The sequence below is a fragment of the Lonchura striata genome, chromosome 9 (genome assembly GCF_050655825.1).
Source record: "Lonchura striata isolate lonStrDom1 chromosome 9, ASM5065582v1, whole genome shotgun sequence".
Taxonomy (NCBI): Eukaryota; Metazoa; Chordata; class Aves; order Passeriformes; family Estrildidae; genus Lonchura; species Lonchura striata.
In genome coordinates, this window is record NC_140711.1 from 2,573,068 (window position 1) to 2,600,155 (window position 27,088).

The 27,088-nt window shown below is 39.8% G+C and overlaps 1 protein-coding gene across 3 annotated transcripts in view; it reads left to right on the forward strand.

Annotated features, from left to right (window-relative positions):
- The window catches only part of CAB39 (calcium binding protein 39), a 41,234-nt gene extending 20,410 nt beyond the window's left edge, over positions 1 to 20,824 (forward strand). For 2 of the 3 annotated variants that reach the window (XM_085587539.1, XM_021555764.3), the window contains 8 exons: positions 470 to 626; positions 7,980 to 8,144; positions 11,937 to 12,055; positions 14,000 to 14,168; positions 14,888 to 14,947; positions 16,338 to 16,403; positions 17,245 to 17,388; positions 18,224 to 20,824. In XM_085587539.1, coding sequence (XP_085443665.1) covers positions 513 to 626; positions 7,980 to 8,144; positions 11,937 to 12,055; positions 14,000 to 14,168; positions 14,888 to 14,947; positions 16,338 to 16,403; positions 17,245 to 17,388; positions 18,224 to 18,412 — 1,026 coding nt within the window. In that variant the 5' untranslated portion in view covers positions 470 to 512 and the 3' untranslated portion in view covers positions 18,413 to 20,824. The remainder of the gene's footprint in view (positions 1 to 469; positions 627 to 7,979; positions 8,145 to 11,936; positions 12,056 to 13,999; positions 14,169 to 14,887; positions 14,948 to 16,337; positions 16,404 to 17,244; positions 17,389 to 18,223) is intronic. The other variant, XM_085587540.1, reaches the window with a different exon arrangement.
- Positions 20,825 to 27,088: the final 6,264 nt, after the last annotated feature.

The window sequence follows — 27,088 nt, forward strand, 5'->3', positions numbered from 1 at the left end:
AGACTTTGGGGTCTGCTTTGCATTTGCAAATTCATTATGGAGTGAATCTGGGTAAAAGCATGTGCAGTCATTGCAGGGCCCTGTGACACGGGGAGCTGTATGTCAAACATGTTGTGTGAGAAGGCATTTGGCTTGACAGCATTATTTGGGATAATTGATCCTTGTAAGTCTTGCCCATATGGGGCATGTGTGCAGTATGTGGCTTTGGATATAATTAATGTACTCTTTAATTTTCTCCTGAAGCGTAAGATGATGATCTTAATGTGAGTTCTTTTATTGTGTATCTTGTATTTTAAAATAAATAGAATTACAAGAATTTAAGTTTGTCATGACAAGCTCTAGTTTACCTGTCAAGGATTTTTTATTCCATGTATGAATACCTTTGCTATTCTTTCTTGATCTTTGTGTGTGTTGTTACACAGAGCTCAAGTTCTATTTTTAATGTACTTTCTTTCTCCTCCTTTTCTAGGTAAAGCAGGAGCCACAGAAGGAAGACCTTGTGGTTTGCAATCATGCCATTCCCCTTTGGCAAGTCCCACAAGTCTCCTGCAGACATAGTGAAAAACCTGAAGGAGAGCATGGCAGTTTTAGAAAAACAAGACATCTCTGACAAAAAGGCAGAAAAGGTACAGTTGTGATATTCCAGTTGCTAAACTGTATTTAAAAGTGGGGGAAAGGGGGCATTTATAGCTATTGAAACTGAAACAATTAGGAATTATTTTGGTGGCTTATACTCTGATAAAGGTTAATTTATGTACCTTTGAACAGGTGTGTGTCCTCTTGGTTGGTTGGCTTATGCCACTGGCATCTGATAATTATACTTAAAATGATTTGGCACTGTAGGACATTGCATTTTTTATTAATAAGCAGCTCACAGCTGTAGAGTGTTCTGGTGCTTGTGACCACCACAGTGCCTTCACTACTGCACAAGTAGTTCTGTCTCTGCTTGTCCGTGCAAATCTTTACACAGTGTCTCTTACTGAAGCTGAAGAACTTTGTGATTTCATGGATGGAGAATATATATTGGCTTTCCTGCATCTTCTTCAGCCCGCAGTGAGATGTGAGAAGTTCCTGTGCTAGTGCAGTTTCCTTTACGGGGTGTCTTGTACTTCAGGTTGTGTACCTGTCCCAGTCATTTACTTCTCGCTGGCACTCTGGATTTTACAGCTTGACAGGAACTGACCTCAAAGCTGCCTGTGTGCAGCTGCATCCCACTGAGTGAATTGTGTGGCAAAGGTTCAGAGGAGCACCCTCCTTGGAGCGTTTCCCAGCATTATTGAACTATTAGTGCCATTCTTGGTATCCACAGAGTCCCACAATCTTTTCATGTTCACCTGTTTTTAAGCAGAGTGTGGCCAACCCTTCTGTAGTCAGTTTCACCTAGATTTGACACGACTACTTCTAAAGATCTTAATTAAATTGCCATTTTAGTTCTGATATTCTTTAATAATTAGCATCTTCTACCCTTTGCCAGAATAGTTTCCTCTGATGCTTTTCCTCTTCTATTGGAGAGAAAAATGTTACATTCTGTTCTGTGGGTTTGTGTGAAGGCTGGAAGGATTTTTATTTGCTGCTGCTTTTCTTCTGTCTCTAACTTCTGCCAGGAAAGGAGGGGTAGGTGCATTCTGAAGAGTCTCTGTTGAGGCACTGCGTCCTTTTTCTTGGCCTCATTATTAGTTCCTGGAGATGTGGCCTGGTCTTAAAACCTGTGCTCTTTTGTGTCCTTTTTTTCCTGAGACCCTTAATGGGGAACAGACCAGCTCATCCCATGGTGTGAAGCTGTGTCCTGTAGCACATGCCTTTGCTCCTGATGCTGTAGCTGAAGGTTGGTATTACCATTTCTTCTTGCTGGCCTTTAGTCCCACACCTCCATCTTTTTGAAAGACCTCATTTCTGTGAGGCTGTTGCTCTGACAAGAAATAATGTGCTAAGCCTGTGTCATAGAGCAGGTAACACATTGTGCTTGCAGGAGAACAAAGGCAGCCCACATTCACTAGGTTAAGTGTGAATGCAGGAGAATGAGCCTGGGTATGGTACTGCTGTTCCCCATCATCCTTGCTATTCACAAAGTGAATAAATCCCAACACTCACACCACCAGTGTCCACATCTCATGAGAGATTCATCAGAAAATAGTTGTTTCCTTGGCAAGGCAAGACTTCAGGAAGGTGACTGGTTATGACTGTTTAGTTCAGGTCGTTTGCTGGAAAAGTTCTTCCATATCTTATGGACCAGTCATCAGATCTTTGAGGGCACAGCTCTGCGAGCAGACATCCTGAATTTGTGCCCGCTTCCTGTCCAGTCTGTAGAAATGACCGGAGTGAATTTGGAGCTATAAGACAGGGGTCTGAGCAGTAGCCTGTATTAGAAAAGAACAAACATTTCTTCATGCCTATATCTCAGTATTTAGGCATCCTTTTCTCTTTCATTATCCCTTTTATTATAATGATCCTTTTTGCTGTGTAACTTTTTGGCCTCCTTTGGAGAAGAATTCTGTGCTGGTGGTAGGGTGGGTTCTGTGGCTAAATAGAAAAATTCACTCTCCATGAAGGCAAAAATTGCTGCCTGGTACTAGCAGGGGAGAAGGATGCAAAAGTAGTTCTTGTTTTATGACTTCTCTATAACAATGTGTCTCGTTAATTTTATCATTGCTGCTGTTTGATCCAGGGTGTGCTTTTGCAGCCTGTCATTATCAATGGTGTTTCAGTGCTGGGTCAGCTTGTTAAATACTCAGTACTGGTTATAAAAGTATCCATGTGGGATAAGGGACTACCTACTTTTCTTCCACACTTTCATTTCTTATAATACTGAGTTTGCTACTATGTGGAGAATCCTCTTTGACAATTTTGTTGCACAACTGGAAATACAGATTTATAAGAAAATTAGACCAATCATTTTCCCTGGAAGTTATAACGGTAATTATGTTTGAGCAGAATTCTTTATTTCTTTCAGTGCTTAGGCTGAAATTTAAAACTATTGATGTTTTGTGAACGGAAACTAAGAATCAAAGGAGGTGATAAAGATGTTTAAACCTTGGACAATGTGTGTTCCTGTACATTCTTTATAATCAAAATGGAAGATATTCTTCAAAGTAAAAGATATAAAACAATAGTAATGTATTTTCAATTATGAAACATTTTGCCCTGTAATACTGGAAAATTTGTTTTATAATAGAAAATCTGAAATTCAAGTGTATCCTAGTTACATGTTAATCTAGCTTTTGAGCTTAGTGAAGACTGGAGAAAAATTAACCAGGTAGTTCTACAGGTCATTTGAAATGTCCTTTAAGCGTGTGCTGCTCGTCTGGGAGCTAGGCTGGGGCTCACTTCTCCCACCTCCTTCTGTGCCACAAGCTCTGGTTTGCTGGCTGCAGTGCTGTGCTTAGCACAGAGGTCGAGGCTTGCTGTCTGTCAGTATTTGGGAAGGGAAATGAGATGTCAGGTGCTTCATAACTGAAATGTGTTCATCATTTATGCTGTTTGTTCTCCATTGCTTGTGCTCTCTCAGAAAGGGGGGCTAAAGGGAAGGGAAAGGAAAGCTCCTTTCCTGGAAGCAGAACCTACCCTTGATCTATTCCATTAGTTAGTCTTTATTCACATCTCTTCCTCCTCTTGGGCTGATCCCAGCATTTTCTCATAGTACAGTTCACTTGGTGTGTGGCACACATTTACTGTCGTGCAGGTAAATATTTATTCATGCAATCAAGTTGTTATTCACTACCTCTGCCCTTGGCTTGACCCGGGCCCAGCAGCTCCCTTTGGGCTGCTGGGTGGTTGTTGGAGCCCTGTTATCCCAGGCAGGCGTGGCTGGCCTCTCTCCTTGATGTCCCAGCTGTGAGATGGCTGCACCATGAGCTGCTTGGCTCAGCTGTGCCAGGGTGATGCTGTGCCATGTTGCCATAGGTCACATTTCATTCAAGGAGTTAATGCTGTCATTCATAAAGCAGTAAAATCCTAGATTTGTTACGCATGTGTGTACAGTTAATCTGTGGTTGAAAGAAGGCTAAAGGTTAAGTGATGTGCCTGGCCTCCAGTGTGGGGCTGTTACTCAAGGGGTAAAGATGAGCCTTCTTTAGGAAGTGGCAGGTGAGCCCTCGTGCCTCTCTTCTAATTGAACTTAGCTCTTCTGTGCTGTCTGCATGCTAAATGTCTACTGGAAAATCATACAATCATTTCTGGCCTTTAAATGTGCTACTGCACTGATGAAGTTACCAATACATTTATGGAATTGTATGTTTTTTGTACGCATTTTGAAATCCAGCCAATTTAATAGTTATTAAAATGATGGTTTTTAGTTGTGATAGATACTGCTCTAGATTACTAAAGTTATTCACCCAGTACAGGTTCAAAGCTATATCTGGCTTATCATGCTGATGGATGTTTTCATTAATAGTGCAGTTTCTGTAACTGCATTATCCATGTATAGAGAGCCCACAGAGCCACTGGGGTTCCATAGGCCTGGAGTCTGCCAAGCTCACTGGAAATATTTCAGGACTGGCCATGTGTTCTTTATCTTTTTCTACTGTTCATAAACCCCAAATAATCCAGCTGTACAACTCTAGATAGAGTATTTGGGGTTTGCACTGCTTACCATTTAAGGAAATACTAAATTTTAGGGTATTTCACTGATCTTTCCAGAGACTGGAATAAATCATAGCTTTGAAGACGTGCAGTTATTCTGGTGTAACAGTCATATGTGTGACTTCATGGTGTCTGCTTTTATTTTTAAATAGTATCTTCCTGTGCTTCATAAACATAGAGAAGTAAGAAGTTCATCTTTTTTCCTTGCTTTACATTTAACTTTTATAGTGTGGCTTGTCCTCAGATGGTATTGATTTTCTGGCACCATTAAATTTCAAATATGACTTGCCATAAAATTTTCCTGTAAAATTCAGGTTGCTACTTCTCAATGTTGAGAGCATATAAATACAAATGTTAATACATTATAAATATAAATTTTAACATATAAAATCTATACTGTTTTATATATACTTATATAAAATATATACTTACACTCTATATAAAATGTATAGAGAGTATAGATATTCTGGATATGTAAAATATACTCTGGTCATATATTGTACTGGGATGTATTTTATATATTTGTATGTATGGTGTCTGATTGTTAGTTCCACTTTTGATCATGGGGTTTTTGATGAACCTCATTGTGTATTTTGATCTTTCTCTCCACAGAGTTTTTTTTCCCCTCTTAAAAGAGAGCAGTGCATTAGGCAATTTAAATCTCAGTATCTTAGAAAATCTTGCAAGTAATGCTAGCCAACCTTCTCTTATCTTTCTTGATTCTTTTTGGTTTTAGTGGTTTTTTACTTGGTTCTTCACACTGACATTTAATATAGCATTATATTTTTCAGTCTAACTATCTAAATTCCATTCTGCATCTGAAATGGCAAAAATAGGTCTGCACATCCTGTATTTGTAATATGGCTGAGAGTTCATGGAATATACAAGACTAAGGAGGTTCTATAAATTTGTCAGGGTTTATTTCTAATCCTTTTGATATTGAATTTTAGAATAGAAGAGAAGTGTAGGGATGTTGTATTTTATGGAGGTGTAGTGCATTGATAGACACTGGTTACTGATACAATACTTCCAGAAAGCTCATACTGCAGTTTTCAGAAGATACCCAGAAATGTTCGCTGGAGTGAACAAGGCAGGGGCTTTGGTGTGTGGTGGTCAGACCCTGCTGCAAATTGCCTGGAGAGGTGGTGGAGTGTCCATCCATGGAGCTGTTGGGAGCGTGGCTGGCCATCAGCCTGGTCAGCTTGGCAGGACTGAGGTGGCCCTGCCTCCAGCATCCTGATGGCCTCCTGAGGTACCTTCCAGCCTCAGCTGTGCTGCTTCTTAGGGGATGTGGTTTAGTGGCAGCCTTGAGCTTAAGGGACTTTCCCAACCTCAGTGATTCAATGGTTTTGTCTCTTAACTACTGCTTTGTGCCATGCCAAGTTCCAGGGAAGCACATGCAGGTGGTCCTGGCAGTTGTGAAGAGCACTGAAGTCATCCTGTCTCTTACTGAGGTTCCCAAACTGTATGTTCATGTTAGGCTAGAAGGCTTTTTGTTTGGAAAACTTGTTTGGAAAGTTTGGAAAAACTGCATTATTTTCTGCCTGATTTCCAAGCATTTCCATTGCTGGTGTCTGTCTTGGACTGGTGGTGAAGGAGAGCCCTCAAATGTGGTTATTAATGTTGGGGTTGGGAGACTTGTCCTGTTCCCTGGGCTTTTGGTAGGACAAATTCTCCACCTGCCTTCTTAATTACAGGCATGCCTTCAATACTGCCATTGTTTTAGCTGAAATAGGCAGTTACTTGAGCTGCCTTTCTTCCTCTTTCATCTTGCTTTCTACATTAGTGTGCAGGGACAGACTTTGCTTCCTCTTCCCTTGGTAGCCATCCATCAAAGATATCTCTTCATATCTCCATGTCTGACAGATGTTCCTGTTCTTCTACAAAAGAGCTGTTTCCTCTGAATTTCAGAGAACAATCGTGTGGTGTAATTCTGGTCCAGCATGGTGAGCTGGTGTTCCCATTTCACGTTTTAAGGAGGTGGCGTGAATTGAAGTGGTCTTACTGAGCACCTGCTTCTTGCTGTCTTACCAACAGTGCACAGAAAATCCTTTGGGATTTCAATTGAGGAGGAGACAACTGGGACTAGGAGCTGGAGTAACAGGAAGAGGGAGGCAGCAGGGAGTGGAAAGTTGTGGAGGAGCTAAAAATGATACAGAGCCTTCTTAAAGGTCATGGAATCCTTGCTTGCATACCTAGCAATGCTGGAATGGCTTTAGCTTGAGTGGTGCATGGGTCATGCTGATCCTAAGCCTCTCTGGATAAAAAGCACAAAAGAGAAATCTTTTTAAACATCCTTTATAATTCTGGCAATATCCAGAAAGTGGTAATTTTTTCACTTTATTAATTTTCCGTGAGCTATCAGTCATAAATACTTTACATTAAAGTGTATGCATACTTTGTTGGCAGGTTCATCTAATTACTAAAAAGCAGCGCACTTACAAACTATTCAGACTTTTTAGGTATGTGAAGAACCATTATAATTAAACCAGCTATTTATGATGATAATTTTCAGCATTTTGCCTCCAAGCTCAGTAAACATATATATTGAAGGAGTAGTTCTCTTTTGGTCCAATACAATGTGTTAAGATTCAGAACGGGTGTTTAGAAGTATTCTTATTGATTTATATTTTTTTTAGTTTTACTTGTGAGATAACTGTGTTTCCACTGTCGAGGGCTGCTCCAGCTCATCATGGCAACTTTGGAATTCCTCACAAGTGACAAGTCAGACCTGTTTGGCTTCTGTAAAGTGGGCTTCAAGCAGGGAAGGATTTTAGATCTTTAATTGTTTTGTTTTGAGTGTATCTCTTTCTGGGTCTGTTGGCCAGGTTGTTCTTGCATGCTGAGATAACCTGAAAGTTAAAGTTGGTTCTCCTTGAAGTTTTGTTTGTTGGAAAGACTTCACCCACAGTAACTGGAATGGGAGCCTGGTATTTGGCAAAACCTGATGTGTGCAGAATCTACAGGAGGGATAAGTTTGGTATCTCTGAGCAGTTCCCTAGGCACAGGCATGAGGCTCCATGTCATGTTTTCCAATCTGATCCCACACAACTGTTTTACAGAATAGAAATTCTGTCAGGTTCTTTTCATCCTATTGCTGTTCTTTAGGGGATTTTTGAATGAGAAGTTAAAAGGCAGTTAAAAGGAAGAGATTTTTACCTTTTGATAACTAAATTGTGTATGTCTTGCCTCTGCTTTTTATTGTTTGGGGTTTTTTTAAATGCCTGTCTCATAACAGTCTAATTTGCAGAAAGGCTATCTATTGTTTTTTTACCAGATTGCCATTTCCTGATTATTCCTCCCCCCAGTGGAAGTTTGCAGATGTTAAGAATAAAGGAATGTGCAGTTAGAAAGACAAATTGCATTGTTCTCTAACTGTATTGTTTTCCCATTTTCTTTAGGCGACAGAGGAGGTCTCAAAAAACCTTGTTGCCATGAAAGAAATCTTGTATGGCACAAATGAAAAGGAGCCCCAAACAGAAGCTGTGGCACAGCTTGCTCAGGAGCTATACAACAGTGGTCTTCTTAGTACCCTAGTAGCTGACTTGCAGCTCATTGATTTTGAGGTAAGAAAGGAGGTTTGACATTTCTTATATTCTGTATGTTAAACACATCTGAATTCCAACCACCTTAACTGGTCAAGATTCAGTCTTCAGTTTTTATTTTGTGCTTATGACACATCCATTAGAGAGACTCTTCCAAACAACTATGAAATATGAAATCTGTGAATGTAGGCATATCAACAACACAAATTTTAAGCAGATAATCTGCAGATAAACCTCCTATCTGGTGGTACAGTTCTGTTAAAATGACGGAATAATTCTGAATTGTTGTGTACACAGAAGGGCTAATATCATAATAGAAATCCTGCAGTGAGCACAAACCTTAATACTACAAGATGTATCTCTGTGTTCATCTTGCTACATCAAATTACTAGGAAGAGTAACAGAATTACTGTAGCATTTATGAAGAAGTTTACATATATAATTTAAAGCTGCTTTATAAATAGTTCAGTATTTTTCTCTTTTAAAAACAAGTGATGCAACCTTTTTGCTTTTCCTCGTCTTTTTTTCTGTTTATTAAAAATCAAACCCAAGTTTTTATTGATCAATTCAAAATAGCAATACTTACTTATATTTAAAGGCTCTCCACAAGCCTCTGTGGCATTTTGTCACCATGTCACGTGGAATAACTTAGCACCATGGAGAAAAATCTTATTTAGGTATGAGATGTTGCAGTACAATTGCATTTTTCTCTTTTCCCTGAGGTCTCACAAGAAGAGTGTGGTTGTCTAGGATGGGAGCCAAATCCATGTATCTCACTCCACAGCCTCAACCATAAAGATCACCCCACTTAAGATCGCTTAAAAATGGGATTGTTCATAAACAAGTTGCTCACAATACTAACACAACAGTTTAAAGTCCTATTGTTGTTTGGCATTCCAAAAACAATGGCTTTCTTCCCTGCTCTTTTTTCTCTCCCCTCCACCCCACCCATAACTCCCTCTGATTTGTGTTTAATTGTAATACAGTGGTATTTTTTCTCTACCCACACAAGTGTTTATACCATACATAAAACATTCAGGCTGTTAAATAAGCACGGAAACCTGGGAAAGCTGAGAGGGAATGCTGAACTGGGATGGCCTTTAATTGCCAAAGAAAGGAAATCATGAAATGTTATCTGGATTCTGCTGACCTCTAGATTGGTATCAGCCTGGTGTTTACAGTTATTAGCAGAGGAAACCTTCATTATCCCCTGGTAATGAAGAATGATAACGATTTGCACAGGCTTGCTCTCATTAAGGAGAACTGTGCTTTTTATTAAGGGGACATGGAAAGATTGTGAGTTGTTTCCTGCCTGTGGCTCTTCTGCTGCTTTGTTTCAGGAGGATGTGATCCCTCCCTTGGAGGGAGAACGAGTCATTCACTGCTTTCTAGGCTGGGCCACGTCTGCTTTTTATGGCTGGCAGCTGGCAGACTGTCCAGCTATTGTTGTTACCTAGAATTAATGTCAACACACCTGTGCTCCAGATGTGCTCCAGCTTCCCAGCTGTTACAAAGCCAGTCAGATATTGCCCTTGATATCCCAAATATCTGTGTGGGTTTACAGCGTTTGAAGCAATTTTCTCGTTACTGATGAAAATACATATTTGATTTTTCTGGTGGTTTTTAAACTTGAAGAGTGGGTCTGGAATTTTTTTTTCCTGCTTTCCCACCACAGCTGCAGGTTATTCAGTGACAAACTAAACTTATTTCCCTTTCAGTCTCACTTCTGAAGAAGTTTTTATGTACAGCAAGAATAGACAGCTTATTAATAGACAGGGACTGTTCATTGTGACACTTTAACTGTCTCAAATGTACTTGAATCTGAATTGCTATGGTGAAAACAACCCATAGAAAAGTAAGAAGTGAAAACTAGAAAAGTAATAAATTTGATGTTTAAATGAAGAAAGCTGTAGTTGTCCAGCTCTTGTCGTGAGCCCAGGCCTGTTTAAAGTGTTGCCCTTCCCCAGAAGCTTTCTCTTCAGTAAAGCAGTCAACACAGCCATCTCCTTACCAGTCTTAACAGTTACCAGTTATTTATCCTTGCTGGTTTGCAGTGATGGAGATGGTATCCCTGGTGAAACTGGGTTTCTTGTTCTGTTATTTTGGGATTTTTAAAATGAAGAATAAAGAAAAACCCACCCAAACCAAAAGTGCCTTTTGCCCAGGGGAGCTGAATCCTTCTGTTGAGAAGACAATACAAGCACAGTGTCCCTCTCACCTCTGGCCACCGTGCCTGTTGGCACAGGGTCAAGGCCTGTTGGGCTATGAGGTCACTTGGCAAGGCACAAAAGGTGCCAAAACCTGGCTGTGGGGCTGCTGTGTGCCAGGGGCAGCTCAGGGATGGGCTCAGAAGGAAATGCTGTCCTTGCTGGGGACTGTGAGGCGAACGCCGCGGCCAGTGCTGCGCTGCTGAATGGGACTTGGTGATTATATTATGTGGAGTTTGAGTAAAGCAATTCCTGCAAACACTGCCCTACTCATGTCAGAACAAAGAGTTCTGGTGTTGCTTTGGGCTGGCTTTCAATGGAATTGTAATTGAGAAAACAAGCGTTTACAAACAATCTCTTATATCCTGAAAACAACACTCCAGCAAAACTATCCGTGGTAATTCACAAACATGCCATTTGTAAAACTCCAATCCTCCTACGTTTTCATAAACATTTCATTTTTCCTCATGGAGTCCTTTTTACACTGATTAGAAAACAGAAAGAACTTTAAATAATTGATTATGTTTTTAAAATTCTTGCTAGTTAAATAAGCCCTGTATTTTGCTCAAAAGCTTCCTGGTGTTAGTCAGGAGATTTACAGCACAGCTAGAGCTTGTCAAGAAACATTTTATCTATCTAGGTTTGATGTAGATCATTAAGGGAACCTGTAGGTGGAGTTGCTTTACAGGCCTTTATTTGCAGGTCCAAGCTTAGTGCAAGCTGGCCTGGTCTTTTTGTGGAATAGATTTGATAGCACAAAATCCTGAAGGTATCTTTGTGCAGTCCAGAATGGACAGTTAATTGCAGAAATCCAGCTTTTAAATGGTGCATGTGAATGACAGTGAAAGGTGTTTATGTTTATAATCACCTTTTTGTTAGATGTCTACCAGTTTGCCATCTTCAGCTGTGGTCCAACAGAAGTAAAAAAAATGTTCTTTATTCAACAAGAACATTTCCAGTTCCTTTTACACGGTCTGGTGCTATTTTCGTGAAATTTTTTTTTGTGTGTAATTTGTGCTGAATTCCAGCATCCTGGTGTTATTTATACTTCTGTTGTATATTGAAAAATGTGAGACTTGCATTTTAGGTCAGTGGATGATTTCTGTGTGTATTATTATTCATTTATTTATTCCACTTTCATAAATTGCAGTTCTAAGTTGGATGTTAACACTGCAGTTGGAAATGCTCTGCACATTCTTAATGGTGGCATTGTGTCCCTAGACAAGGGGAGAGGATAATGGAATTTTGAAGAAATACACTTCCAGGCAAGAGCACAGTTAAAAACCATTATGCTGTTAGCAAAATCAAATATCAAATAAGCCAAGGAGCTTGATGCTACATAGAAATACCTGATGGAACATCAACTGGCTTTACTTTTGTAATGTAAATTCTCCGTGATCTGCCTGCAACGTGGTGTCATGTTTTGAGTGCTTTGGCATATTTGAAATGGGCATAAAGAAAGAGAATCTGTTCAAGATCAGAGTATGGAGGCTGCCTGAACTGCAGAACACCCCCAGTACGGCTGCACGAGGTGATGAGAATGTTTAATTGTTAACTTGCCTATGGACTTCCCTATTTTGTGTTTAACTGCTGATGTTTTTGACAGGGCAAGAAAGATGTTGCGCAAATTTTCAACAACATTCTCAGAAGACAAATTGGTACAAGAACTCCCACAGTCGAATACATCTGCACTCAACAGAATATCCTATTCATGCTATTAAAAGGGTATGTGCATTGTGAAGCATAAATATGCTTTTACGTGAAGTAAGGGCTTCTTAAATGCACAGAGCAGCAGTGAGTACTGACAAGTTTGTTCTTCCTTTGCAATATGCTTAATTTTATTTTATTTTTCCTTGGTTTTGGGATCTGTAATTCCCCAAAGTTAAGGAAAACTTAAGAAATAAAACCTCAACCATCTATGTTTGCATGAACTGAAAATTGAGAACTGTTAGTACTCTGAAATACTCTTACTGGGCTCGTAAGATGTTTTCCTTTCACTATGTTATTTGAGCCTTTTTAAACTATTGTCTTGTGAACTTACTCATCAACAGTTGAAGGCTGTTCTTTTTCCTTGTAACCACAGTAATTTCCAATTTGCTGGCCTGTCTTAGACTTCATAATGATTTACATTGCTTTATTGACACAAACACACCAACACAAACCTGATCAAAAAAGAATGATTCATGGCATATTGTCAGACAGCTTTTTCTTCCTCTCTTCCTGTAATATCTGGTGTGCTGGATATTGGAGGGTTCTGCCGTACTGAATACATGCAGAGCTGTAGCTCTCAAACATGAAAGCAGAAAATAATTGCTTGCATTTCTATTAACATTCATTAAGAAAGTTCTGAAAATTGAAATTCCACCGTGTTATTTTGGGACAGACAAGCTCATCAAACATTAATAAACAATTTTTAAAAATAGAGCTATTTATAAATCTAGCTTAGCTTCTGGGTAAGCTTGCTGTAGGTTGAGGAGTACTTATTCTACTTACTGTGATAACTCAAGGGTGTATGAAAGGGCCACTCATCTCAGTGGGGATATGCCTGTTGTTAGCATTACCTGCCTGTAATGTCATTTAAATGTTAGAGGGACAAAAGAAAATACACTAGTATTTTCTATTGTGGCACAATGCAAAAGAAATTATTGATCCAGTGCGTGTTCAAAATAAGTTACAAGAAAAGGCAAAGATACTTGAGGTGCAGAGAAAGAAATCTGCTTTTTCAGCATGTTCTCATTGCTAAGTGGTTGAATAGGGGCTGCAACACTTTGGTGCTCACTTTTAGTCTGTGTTGTCACACTTCAGAGAGCTTTATCCTCACAGGGGTTATTGAAACTCATATTGATAAGTCAGGATGTCTGAAGTGGGCATTTAGCAATTTACATGTTACATCTGGTATCCAACTGAGACAAATTTATGTGAATTTAAACTGTGGCATGAATTACAAAACGTTCAGTAGACTTAAAATCTCCATGACAGGTTGAATGGGAGAGTATTGTAGGATTTAATGAAAATGGTTTCAGATTTTTTTTGTAGAGTAATATAGCTAATGCTCAGTATGCACAATCATACTTTTCTCCTGAAATTTTGGGGGATTTCAATTAGCTTCCACTAGTTCAGGAGGGAGGACTCTGGAGGTGTGAGGTAGGGAGGCATGTGAGAGGCTGTGACTGCTCTGGAAGCTGGAACCCCCATGATGTGCAGAGCAGCTGGTGATGCTGACAATGGTTTAATAGAGGAGGAGATCTGAATTTATGTCCACTATTGTTAAGCCCACATGCTCACATAGAAGGTTTTATGTAAATTGCTGTCATGTTTAAGCGAGCAGCTTTCAAGGCAAATCATTTACTGCTTTTCTAGATGTCTGCAATCCCACCAGTATGGAACAAGAAAACTGATGTTGAGAGCAAAGAAAGTGTTTTTATTTAGTCTTGTTTCCCAGTTTGTGAAAATCCTTTGAATTGGCTAAAATTGTAACTCTCAGCTATTTAAGCAGTATCTAGTAGCAATATTTAAAAATGGAGTTTAAAGCAGGAGTATGTACCTCTAATTTTAATGGGTTTGTTTACTTGGTAATACTGAACACTGTAATTAGCAAGGTGGTGCTGCAGTGCTATCTTGTGAAAGTTTATAAATTCATAAAGAATCTTTGTTGGGTTTTGTGAATAGGTACGAATCTCCAGAAATTGCTCTAAATTGTGGGATAATGCTTAGAGAATGCATCCGGCATGAACCACTAGCTAAAATCATCTTGTGGTCAGAGCAGTTCTACGACTTCTTCAGATACGTGGAAATGTCAACGTTTGACATCGCGTCCGATGCGTTCGCCACCTTCAAGGTAACTCCTCACACCTTGGCATGGGGGCTTCTGTGCTTCTGTGCCTCGTGAGCCCACTGCTGCCTGTGATGTTCCTGGCAAAACAAGCCTTGGGAAAGGGGAAGAAAATAGGTGTGATGCAGATGGGTAAGCTGGACACTGTTCTTCCTTATTTCTCAGAATGCAGCCACACCTGTAAATACATACAGTACATGTGCCCCCCAAAATCTTGTTCTGGAGAGTAAGCTGTATCATGCGTTACCTGAATGCAGATGTACTCCCAAGCCAGGGGCCTTAAATCTGTGTCTTCAACTCCTCCTGTGCTCCTCCTGAGGATCTCTGATGCTGTTGCTTTGTCTGGGGACATCTTCTGTCACCCACTTTTTGTGTCCCTAAAACAATCAGTTATGGGGACAACAAGCATAATAGTAATCAATATTAAATGGCAGGTCTTAACCTCAGTTGTGTGTAGTTGTGTGCAGAGTATAGCCTTGATCCATAACTAGCACTCTTCATTAATAATTTCACAGACTGTTTCTCTGTGAATTAAAGTAACTCATCACAGATCTTTCCTAAGTGATGCCAAGATCCTGAGCAGTGTCCAGGTAATTACGTTCCTGTCCTAAAATAGTGTGTTTAATGAAATGGCAGAATTCTGGATAAATGTCTTACGTGTGTGAGAATGTCTTTGCACTGTTAAGTATTTCTAGTGACAGTACTGGGTTTGTGCTTTCTTACAGGATTTGCTTACAAGACACAAGTTGTTAAGTGCAGAATTTTTGGAACAGCATTACGATAGGGTGAGCAGACAACTTTTCATATTTAGAGCTCTCTGGTGTATCTTATTTGAAGAAAATGGTTTAATTCCTTGTTTGGCTCTGGTTTTGGGGATTTCCACACAATATTCAATCAACTGAACTTAGGGTTCAGTTTCCCCCGTAAAGCCAAAACAAATAATGTTAGAAAGTTTAATTTATCCTGACATTTTAGCTACAGGACTTCAATCCTTTTGCCTTTCAACAGATTATTCAGAACCAGTTCCACAAAGATACTTTAGTGTTTAAATCTTACTCTGATTAAAACTCCCAGACTTCACAAGCAATTAAAAAAAATCCACAAAAAACAAACCAAACCAACAAACTTGGAATCACATTGATTAAAGGTTTGCCTCCAGGCATGTTCACTAAATCACAAATATCTCCTCTGAGTGACTCAGCTTTAAACAGGAGACAAAAATTATTATTCCCTTTTTGACTACTTGCTTTAGCCCTGAAATCGCTACTGAATAATGCTTTAGGCACTGTTTGGGAACCAGTTAAGGGGCTCTGAGAAATTAGATCTGCAGAGTTGATAATCAGCTGACCTCTTCATCTACTTGGAAGCAAAGTTCTTCTTGCTGTGAAATCATATCTGGAACTTTAAGAGATTTTAATCAATGCATTTCTAAAAAAAGTCACAATGAAATTGTATTTAACAGTGTTACAGCTATGAAACTTAGACTACTCATGAATAGTAAAACTTGACAATATTAAAAAAACTTAGTGTGCAAGGTAAATGTTTACTTTAGTCCTGCCTGGCTCTGATGTCCTCACGTTTGGCACACTGAATGGCAACTCCAGTTGGTCACTTGGGCATTTGTAAAAAACCCTGCACAAACTGAAAAATCAGTTTTCTCTGGTGTGTGCAAGGCATCAGTCCATACTGAATGTGGTCCTGTGGGACCAGGCCTGGCTTCTCCTCCAGAGGGAGCTCATGCCCTGCTTTCCAGGATGTCCCTGGGAACTGGGAGCTGGGAGCTGTCACCTCCCCCCTGGTCCCTACCCCTGCCATGGGCACCCGCAGCAGATTGCTCACAGCTCCATCCAGCCTGCGGGGACACTGCAGGGGTGGGACAGCCTATTTCTGTAAGTAATAATGAGGAAACTCCTTCCACTGCCCTGTAATCTGAACATTAAAGTCTCTTGAAAGGGCAAATACATTTTTTTTTAAAGGGTATTCAATGTTTAACTTTGTATACATTTTAAAAGCATAAGAAGTGACAACGTAGTGACTTACAGGAGCCTACGGAGATTTCAACTCTGGTTGGTTCTGTTAGGGATTTGCATCTTCTCCACTTTGCTGCAGTTATTTGTAAGAAGATGCCTATGACACTTGAAAACATCCTAACCCTTCCCTTTATTCTGTGTTTAGTTCTTCAGTGAATATGAAAAGTTACTTCATTCAGAAAATTATGTGACAAAGAGACAGTCACTTAAGGTAAGGAAATTTTATTTTCTTCTTAAATGCAAAGAGATTCCCTTTATTTTCAAGGTGATTTAATTTTATTTGAAATGGCTTCTGTAACAGAATACTATTTATTTTGAATACTATTTATTTTGAATACTATTTATTTTAAGTTTTGGATCAGCTAATTCTTTTAGTCCAGTTCTTACATATTTTAGTGTCCAGCACAGACCAATGTAATTTCTCTGCCTAAGAAGAAATGGCTCTCAAATTTCTTTATTTTTGTTGAATTTTTTTTCTTTCAACAAGTCTGGTTACATATAAATAATTTAACAAAGATTCACATGATGTGCCTAAAGCAATACTGATCATATATTCAAGTAGGTAAGAAATAGTGAACATAAATGTAATACAGAGTTTGCAGCAAAGGTTATTCTTGTGAGCAAAATCCTTTTAAACCCTTCGGGTAGCAAAAAAACAGTCAATATTTCATTTGATGTATTAACCTCTTTAATGGATTTTTGGGTCTTTTTAAAAGGCATTCTTTCTATGCTGAACAGCTTCTATATAAGTGAAAAAAATAATGAAGTCATGGGGAAAAAATTGAAGACTTCTCTTTCCAGTTCATAACAAGGGGGAACAAGTTTGATTTTTCACTTTCTGAGGAAAAGGAGAAACAGTGTTGTTAAAATAAGGGGAAAATGCACCTGCACATTGAAATTTTAGGGCACTTAGTTCTGTTGCTACTTTATTTCCTGACCACTGGTGCTGCATTTACAGAGCACTACACCACTTCAGGGGTCTGAAAGCATTTATATACAAGTTGATTCTTATGTTAGTAATTCTTTCACTTTTCATTCTTTTCTGCCTTCAGCTTCTTGGTGAATTGTTACTGGACAGACACAACTTCACAATTATGACAAAGTACATCAGTAAACCTGAAAATCTCAAACTAATGATGAACCTTCTACGAGACAAGAGTCGTAACATTCAGTTTGAGGCCTTCCATGTGTTCAAGGTATGTTACAACACCCTACAATGAAACAGAAGGAATCTGGCCAGAAGTTGTTTAATTGAGTAAACTGCTTAGCTGAGCTTAAATGGAGCTTACCTTAATCTCTGCTGAGTGATTAAAGGGAGCACTGATGTTTTCTTGATTGGGATCCATCTTTACAAATAGATATCTTGGTTATCTTTTGAAAACCGTTTAGAAACCATTTAGGGACTTCCATGTGATTGTCAGAGTAACGTCTCTCAAAAACTTTTGGAATCGAATGCATTAAGATAAGGAGGAATGCATGGTTTCATACAAAATAATGGAGTTCAAAAGTGGTTTTATCACACTGCACGATTTCTGAAAGGCAGTAGTGTTTCAGTCAGGTCACCTGAATTGTAATTTGAACATTATGACAGATGGCTTCTGACTTTGCAGCAGACAGGCAGCTGAGAGTTATAACTTGAGGTCTAAAACGTTGCAGTGAAGTGTGAGATTCCCATCAGATGCTGCATCGATATGAAACCATGCATTTGCCATAGAATTTAACCATAAAGTGTCTTCAGTGGTTTCTGCAGAGGCTGTTTTGTCTGGTCCCCTCCCACAGACTAATTTACTTTGGTACTGATATTCAGCTTATGCCCTGATTTAAAAAAAAAAGTAATTTTATTAAAAAACTTGCATTTACCCCATTATTTTTTTGGTGGGGTACTGGAATAATTAAAACCTAGTTTTAACTTATCATCATCAATTTATCATCATCCTCATTTATCATCACAATGATAATTTGTTATGTAATTCCTTTAACTTAACCTTTTGTTTCTCGCTGTTGTGCTCAATGTCATTTATTTTCTTGCAGGTGTTTGTAGCCAATCCTAACAAGACACAGCCTATATTAGACATCCTTCTAAAGAACCAGACCAAACTTATTGAGTTCCTCAGCAAGTTTCAGAATGACAGGACCGAGGATGAACAATTTAATGATGAGAAGACCTATTTAGTTAAACAGATCAGGGATTTGAAGAGACCAGCGCAGCAAGAAGCTTAAACTCCAATAAACCTTTAAAATATTAAACCCAAATTCAGCATTTGCTGTTAGATATTCAGCATCAGGCACTCTTATCGATTCATGAGGAACATTACTGCTAATCTGCTGTTCAGTGAACGGTTTTTGTTTTTCTCTTTTCATTTTTAGTCCAAGTTGAGAAACATAGCTGCTGCTTTCTTGCACAATGTGGACTTTCTTGATATTTGTGTCATTTCAGAATTCAAAGACACTGCTTGTTTTAGGAGTCCTGAAAAGAAAGATTCTAGGTTCGTGAAAGCAAACATATAGATACTAGTTTGGTCTAGGAGAGAAGGTATTCATGTAGTTAAGTAACAGGTTGCATGCTTGCAAATCTGAATAAATCTGTATGTTTGCACTTACCTTGTTTGAGATAATGAGCACAATGTGACCTGTGCATACCTGGCACCATAGTATAAGATTATATGCCTTGATTTAAAAAAAAATGTGCAGTGCTTTATTTGTAATCAAAGGGGAAATGTATCTAAGATGTGAACTTATTGGGATAAACAGTTGTCTTGCGAATAAACTGATATTGAAACTTAGCAACTTTTAAACAGTGAAATCTCAAGGTTCATAAGGAAAATGTATATATGCCTTTCACTGCTTTATAGAATTTTTTTTTGACATGATTTGATTTTTCTGAGACTTGACTTGTAAACTTGGAAATATGTTCTAAGGGTTTTTGTTAATTTTACTTTAAAGGTATTTCAGACAGTAGACCTAGCAGTGACATTTTGCATTTCATTTCAACAGTGCTTGCTGGTTTCTTTTGTATATAATTCCTAGGCTGCTCATTTCTTTAAAATATGATTTAATTTGTACAGCAGAGGAATGTTATTGTATTAGTCTGTAACTATTACCTAATATTGAGTTTTGCAAAATGAATGCTCATATGTAATTGAATACTTCAGGTCACATAGAAATGCTGATTTAACAATCTTAAGTACTGCAGCATTTAAAAGGAAACAAAAACCCAAACCCAAACAAATTCTTTGTATTCATGTATCTAATGGGGTGCCATCAATTAGGGTAGGCTGAAACAGAACTGGAACCCTTTCTACTACATTCTTACCAGATAATATTGGCCTTATTTATTTACACTAGCATTGTGCTCACCAGCTCTGCAAATGGCAAGGATTATGCTAAATTAATATTGATTCCTCTGACTTCTGGGGGAGCCTGCAGTGCGTCATTTCTTACAGTAAATAACTCAGTACAATAGTTGTGTAAATGATTTCATTCCCTCCAACCTCAAGAAGCAATTTCATAGGTGTCCTAGGATAACAAAATGATCTAATTTTTTCTTGATTTTGTTCTTTAATGCTGCAAACTATCAGTATTTATATAAACAGAAAACCCAACTGATTTTGCACCATGTTTTTGTTACTGTGACCATACAAAAGGAGTCTACTAAATATAGCTAAATGATGTTATTAAAATTGTATCTATCCATCATATAGTAACGCTGAGATCACAACAAAACAAAAACTTGTGGATTGGGGTCTGAAAGTTCCAGTTCTGCACGACTGAATGATTGCAAATGCTACAGAAATGTTTCTTGCTTCCTGTCCTCTTCCCATTTGAAATACTTCACAATCAGTTACTTTTGAGCTGATTTGAAAGCCTTCACAAGGGAACTCCCAGAACTCCGGAAAATTTAATGTTTTCACTCAGTTGTTTAAAACTGCTCTTAACATTAAAATTGGTCTTTTAAAGGTTCTTCATGTGCCCCTTGCAAACAGAATCATTTTGCTTACAGGAAAAGACAATTTCCCAGAGATGCCAGGCAGAGCTGGCATGAGGTGGTGTTGTAGCTCAGTACTAACTGTCTGTTATATTTTGGTTTATCATAGCTGAGTGGAGGAAATATTATTTGCCAAGTTACTCACCATAACATGTAAGGCTTCCTCTTTAGAAAGATGTAGATGTGCTAAAGATTTCTCTGTGTAAAGAAGTGGAAACATTTGGACTGGGATAGAGGTTTCTCTATATTAAGCCTTGGAATCAATGGCTATGGTGACTTTTTTAATATGTGGAAACATTTGAATGTTGGCTTTCGAAAAGAAGTTGTATTTAAATTAAAGCTCCTTTGATGTGCTGTCCATATTAAAAACTTGTTCTGGAAGTGGTTTCTTATCTGCTTGAAGGCTTAAGGGTATTACTAAAACATATTTAAATGCAAACATTTTGGTTTTGGGTTTGGTTTTTTTTTTGTCGTTGTTTTATTTTTGTTTTGGTTTTTTGGTTTTTTAAAAATAATAAGAGATGTATACAATTGTAATTCTATTTCCGTGGTAGCATTTCATTTCTCCTGAGGGAAAATGTTTCGTACCCAAAAAATCTGGCTGGCCCCATAATTTAAATTAAAATAAAATTTTGAAGAAAAATGTGCGTTCTTTACTGTATTACTGAAGAGGATCAATTTCTTGTGGATATATCAGGTCTCCCTTATTGCCTTAGAGTGGCTCAGCTTTCTTGCTTTTAAATACGAAATCATTTTAAGTCATGAAAAACTCTGGCTCACATAAACATTTTTAAAGAATTAAGACAAAGTGCTGTATTAAAGATGCTACCAATTTTAATTCATTGTTGGTAGCCTCGCTTGCCTTGTATTATTATTATTATTATTATTGCTGATTCTGTTTCTTTTTGACAAGGGCAAAGAGGAGATGCTATTTCCTGCGTTGTGGCAGGACCTGATAGGTTGGTTTATAAATTTTGGCCCTTCACTTTTCTCTGATTTTCAGGAGCTGAGTCTGTAATTGGTCACTGGGGTCTCCTCACTGCTCTGAAGCTGCTGTCACAGGTAATGTGTTTGCCCCAGCTAGTGCAGTGTGGCAAACATCACTTTTGTGTTTTAAACAACATTCAGGAGCTTTTGGTACAGGTTCTGCAGATGATTTTGTTCAGCAACATTACTGAACAAAAAGTTGCCCTTCAGAAACATACTTACTTTGCAGACAGAAATATTTGGTCTTTGGTAGCCCCCTCTAAAGACTACACCTGCTTGAGCCTCTGTAGAAAATGTTGGCATTGCTCTTCCTCACAGACAGGAAGATCCCAGGCTGCAGGGGGAAGGAGTAATTAGTATGGGTAGTCGGGCAAATGGCAAATTTTAATTGAGGGAACAAGTCGGGCACTTGATGAGGTGTTTGAAATGGCCCTGGTGGGAGGAAGCACATGCAGTGCAAGGAGGTGTTGCTCTGACGTGTTCAAATTTGCTTTCCCCACAGAGGTGATGAGCAGGAGCTGCCCTCTGAGCTGGCACCTCCAGGACCCCGAGCAGGAGCTGTCCTTGGAGCCCTGGGATCACCCTGGGACAAAGCTGCTGTCAGTAAGTCACCCTCTGTTCATGGCCTGCCAGGTCATTCCCTGCAGGTGGCTTCATCAGCTTTCCTTTTGCTTCTTCCCCTTTCCCCCCCCCTTTGTTTTAGCTGTGTTGAATTATTTCCCTGTCTGTGCTGCTTTTCTTCCCACGGCTGTTCACTGGTGCTGTCTCTCTGGGTGCAGTGCCTTTATTTTCTGTCACCTTTGTGGTTATTTTTTATGATACATCTGTATTCCTTTCTCCAAAGGTTTTGGCCCCTTTGTTAGGCAGTCTTAAAGTGCTGTTTCTTTTAGCTTTCCAGCACATTCAAGGTGATGGTTAGTATCATAATGAGGAAGACATTACCCTGTTCTTTTACATGTTGCCTCTTTTAAATCAGTGTCTAGCTTAATCTGAGCACACTGAACTTGTGAAGAGTTGTTTCTGGCATGTATCATCTATATTTACAAGTGTATCAGGGCAGATCCAGTTTAAATCCCATGTGACAAGAGTGAGGTCAAAACATCCAAATAATCAGTGTGGAAAAAAGCTGAAAGGAGGGAGCAGTTGGTGTGCATCAATATATTGCATTATTTGAATGAAATTGGCTATTTCATGAGAGGAGAATGATGGAGAGGGACACCACTTGGAAGAACATGGAGTGACAGGACAAATGGGAATAGCTTTAAACGGAAAGAGGTCAGGTTTGGATTAGTTAGTAGGAAGAAATTTTTTACTGGAAGGGTGGTGAGGCAGTGGTAGAGGTTGCCCAGAGAGGTTGTGGATGCCCCATCCCTGGATGGAGCCCTGAGCAACCTGGACTAATGGAAGGAGCCTCCACATGGACAGGGACTGGAATGAGGGATGGAATGAGATTATCTTTGAAGTCTCTTCCAACCCAGACCATTCTGTGTTCCTGTGTTCTGCTTCCTGTTTTGAAATATCTGTTGATGCACCTCTGTTTAAAAAACGCCACCACAGAACCCCAAGTTATAGAGCCAGCTTAGGTTTTTGGTGAGTGTATTGTATTCACAACAAAAAATAAAGGCAAGCTCTTTTTTAGAGGGCTCTTGTTGGAGATTCTGATTTGCACAAGTAAGGATATTTTGTTTCCTTGTTCAGAAATGCCCTGGCCAGTCACTTTCCATAGAGGGACCTTTAAGGCTAAAGGTTTTCCATTGCAGGAGACTTTTCCAACTGTGGTGTGGCTGTGGGTGTCCCACGGCTGGAGGTGACAGCACCTGGGTGACACTGGCCTTAGGAGTTCCTAATGCTGGCAACACTGCAGAATTTGTCAACAGGGCATGTTTGGAATGAAGGAACATAAACAGCATGCAGTAATATAAATATACAATTCAGATATGTTTTAGTGGATTTGTTTAGAAAAAAGCAAGATAAATGACTGCAGTTGTCTGTTCTCCTTGACTAAAATGAAATCATCAGTAGGTGTTTTTCCATTTCTTCCCTAGCAAATTCCTTTTACTGAGCTGTCATGGGGGATCCCATTAAGAGTTCTTCCTCTCGTGGCAGCCTTTGGGAATGTGCCTCACATCCCACCAAGGAGAAACTCAGGGCAATAAAAATGTGAGTGTTGCTTAGCAAGGTTCTACAATTCAAAGATGTTGAACTGAATTTAGTAGGCTTAGTGTTACTCAGAGACTTGAAGGAAGGATTAAGTTTGCATTTATTTGAGTATAAAATGAGAATAAAAGCCTTATAGGTTTCTTAGATCTGTTTTACATTTAAGAATGTTGTCTATTGCAACATTAATAAATAAGCCTTTGTAACTATAATTCAGGGCATCTAAATAAGGCATGCAGTGTTGAACAGTGTTTCAAAAACTGAGATGTGAGCCAGCCAGGCTTCTGGCCTCAGGTCTTTACCAGCATCTCCAGATTGTATGGAATGAAAAGAAAAAGTGTCAGTTTGAGAAATCAGACTGTAATTCAGGTTTCTGAGCATCTAGACAAATTGAGAAATACAGTCTGGAGAGACTAAAAGGTACAGAGTTTCACCTGGCTATAAAACTTGAGATTGCAGCTGCTGAATTTCCTCATCTTCCATCTCTGGGAGTACAGAGTGCTGGGTTGTGCCAGCTAATATCCAAATTACATGAAAACAGCATTTAAGGATTTACAATGATATTCCTTTTCTAAAACATAGTTTTCCCTAGAAATTGTGTCTTGAACTAGGAGAACAGTCCCACAAACCCAATGTATGGGCAGAGCAGAGTTTTCATGTTTCTTCAGGGGGGAAATCCTTTGGGGCTGAAGTTGGTGCTGCACATGCTGCAGGTTTGAGGAGCCCTTACAACACAGAGCTGCAGGTGAGAGCTGAGTCTTGGCTGTAAGTCACATCAGAGGGATGTTCTAGAAGGACAAAAAGCACAGATAAAGCAAACATAACAGCAGGAATAGTTACAGACCTATGGAAAAGTGTAAGATGAGTTCACTGGAGCTTGTGAATAGCTTGAAAATATCTATAATGTAGTTTAAAAGGTGATTTTTTTTGGCATCAGAATGCGATAGATGTAATATGCTACACACTGTACAGGCAGGCTTGGAATTTTGGCTTCGGTTTATCTAATATAAAAAGCAAGTGCTTGACAAGGACCAAAGTGTAAAAAAGCTATGATGGGCAGATGCTGAAAGTGTTCTTGGTGTTATTTGGGAAGCAGGAACCCAGCTCTCACATTTCTAATGCCAGTGTTCACCAAGTTTGGGTAAAACCTGCCAGGTGGAAGGGGAGAGACATGGTGAAAAAAATTATAATATTAAAATACTACACAAGTCTTTCCTTACTGCTGCTTTTTAATTTGAAAAGGTTGTCCCTTTATGTCTTTGATAACAAGAGTAACCTGAAAACTGACATTGGGAAAATTTAAATTTTGTGCAGAAACTTCTAAGAGAGCGTTAAGTTATGAGGTATTTATTTTAGCTGAATGTTTCTTCTGAGCAATGCTTTTTCTGTCAGCCTTGACTGGTGTAAATGAAATTTCCCTTGACTGTACATAACAGGTTGGTAATTATTAATACATGACTGGTTGGTAATTAGTGCACATTTGGTGTCATGTTTGTGGGATGCTCTGGTCTAAGGTTCACATGGAAAAATTCAAGTAGACTAAATTCATGGCTACAGTGAATTACTGTCAATTTTAGACATCCCAGTTTCAAAAAGAAAGTCTTATTTTACTAATAAAGGTGTACAAAACCTGGGAGTTGCTAATGATTGCATTGATCACTGCAATGCCTGATGGTTTCTCACAAAGATCAGTAAACTCCAGTCTGGTTTTGAAAGCCCCTGTCAGGTAGGTAACAGCCCAGGTGCCACATGATTGTGTGGCCTGTGGGTTTGGCTCATTCCCACCAGCTGTGGAGGCTGCTGGCTGAGCTGCTGGCTCTTGCCTCATGCCACAGATCAGTTTAAAACCTGCAGGAAAAAGAGCCTGGAGCAAGGCAGGGCAGTGAAGCACAGGCTGAGGAAGGATGCAGTTCTGCAGCAGAGCTGCTGTGGCACAGCAGAGCAGCAGCTTTGTCTTGACTCGGGTGTGTGCTCAGCCTCATGAGCTGTTTCTGCTCTGGGAATGTAAGGTGGTTTAAATCTTCTTTAGCTCTTTTGATGCTCCCACTCCTTTCTTCTCAACCTCCAAGTCCATAAAGGATATTTTCTGCACTTCTGTTTTCTGTTAGTTAATCTCTCTCTTACTGAGTCTGATTCTACACTTAGAAAATCCCAATCCTCTTGGCAAATCATGTCTTTCACTCTTGCACTTCCCTTCTGATTTTTGCCAGTTGTCTTTTCAGCTCATTTTTCAAGGGCCTCTTTGTATTTTTGGGGAACTATTCTGTAATTGCATGTAAAAAGTGCAGTCATTTAATGATTTTTATTCTGGGTGTAAAGTGTTTATCATCCAGTATCATTGCTGCAGGTAACATGATTTCCTATAGGAAATTCTATTTGTATATTATCAGCAAAAGGAGACTAGAGTGAGAGTAGATCCCAGGTGCTGCACACACAGGGCTCAGCACTGTCTGGCTCATGGGATGTGGAGAGGGATGGGAGCAGCAGTAGCACAGTTTGACCAGTGACCCTTGCTTTGAGGGGCCACAGATCTGTGTGTGCTTGGTGGCCAGGCAGTGTTGGGAAACCAGGTGATCCAACACCACACACAACTTGTGGGGCACTCAGTACCTGCAGCTGGTAACAGATTTATAAAGCAGCCAGTGCTTTAGGAACCTCTGCTTTCAAAGTGCTGCCCTGTTTGTACAAACACTCAGGTGTGTGTTCCTGGTGGCAGGGATGGGCTCTGTCAGTGAGATTTGCAACCTGTTGTGTCCCTTCTGGGCTGTAGGTGGGTGGCTGGGACATTCTGCCCCGGTGTCAGGCCAGCTGGCAGGGCCAGACACTGCCAGTGTCACCCTGTGGCACTGTGTGCAGCAGACATCACCTCTTTGGTTGCTGTTCTCTCAGCCCATTCGTTCTAGAAGACTTTCTGCTGCAGCTGCTGGTTGTCCCGTGCTGCCAGCAGGAGTGACAGTGTCAGGGTCACCTCTGCCCCTCATGGCCCTGTTCAGATTGACCCTTGCAGTTTCCATGCAGCACCCGTGCATCATCCAGACCCTGCTTCCTTGCAGTGCTGTCTGCCTGATTGATCAGCACTCTCAGGGAGAGAAAAGGCAATTATTGCAACTCCAGCAGCTTTTGAGTTGGTACAGCAGAGGGACAAAGGAGCTCCAAAAGTTCCCCAAACAGTGGCTTCATGGCCTGGCACAAAGGCTGTTCCCAGGAGTGCCTGCAGCCTCTCCTGGAGAGCACTGGGGGGTGGCAGCTGTGTCACTGTTATCTGCTGCTTGATAGAAGCTGAGAAGCTGCTTTTGTGCTAACATGTGCACACCTCTCCAGCCTTACCCTCTGGCACTGTTCAGAGCTGTCTGAAGGCTGTGGGAAATAAGTGCTGCCCAAAAGCTCTGCTTCTCTCAGGTCCTTCCTGTGAACTTCTGGACATGTGTGGTCTGCTTCTGAGAGGTCTGCAGGGTTACATACATACAGGGAGGTTTTGCTTTATTTGAAGGGGAATGAAGAAAGAAATTCATAGATCAAGAGACTAAAGTCCAGTGACAGCCAGAAGATACTAATTTGAATGTCTTTTCTTGCTGTGTGGCCTTTAACTTCTGGAGGCAGAAGGTAAGTGAGAAGGTCTCTACTCAGACAGAGTACTGGTAGTTCTGATCTGAGGTTCTCCACACTTCAGAGACGGTTCCAAAGTGGGCAATTTCTGTTCCTTTTTGTCCCTACAGCAACAAAGTCACAGATCCAGATCCGTGCCAACACTGGTTGTTCATGGTGAC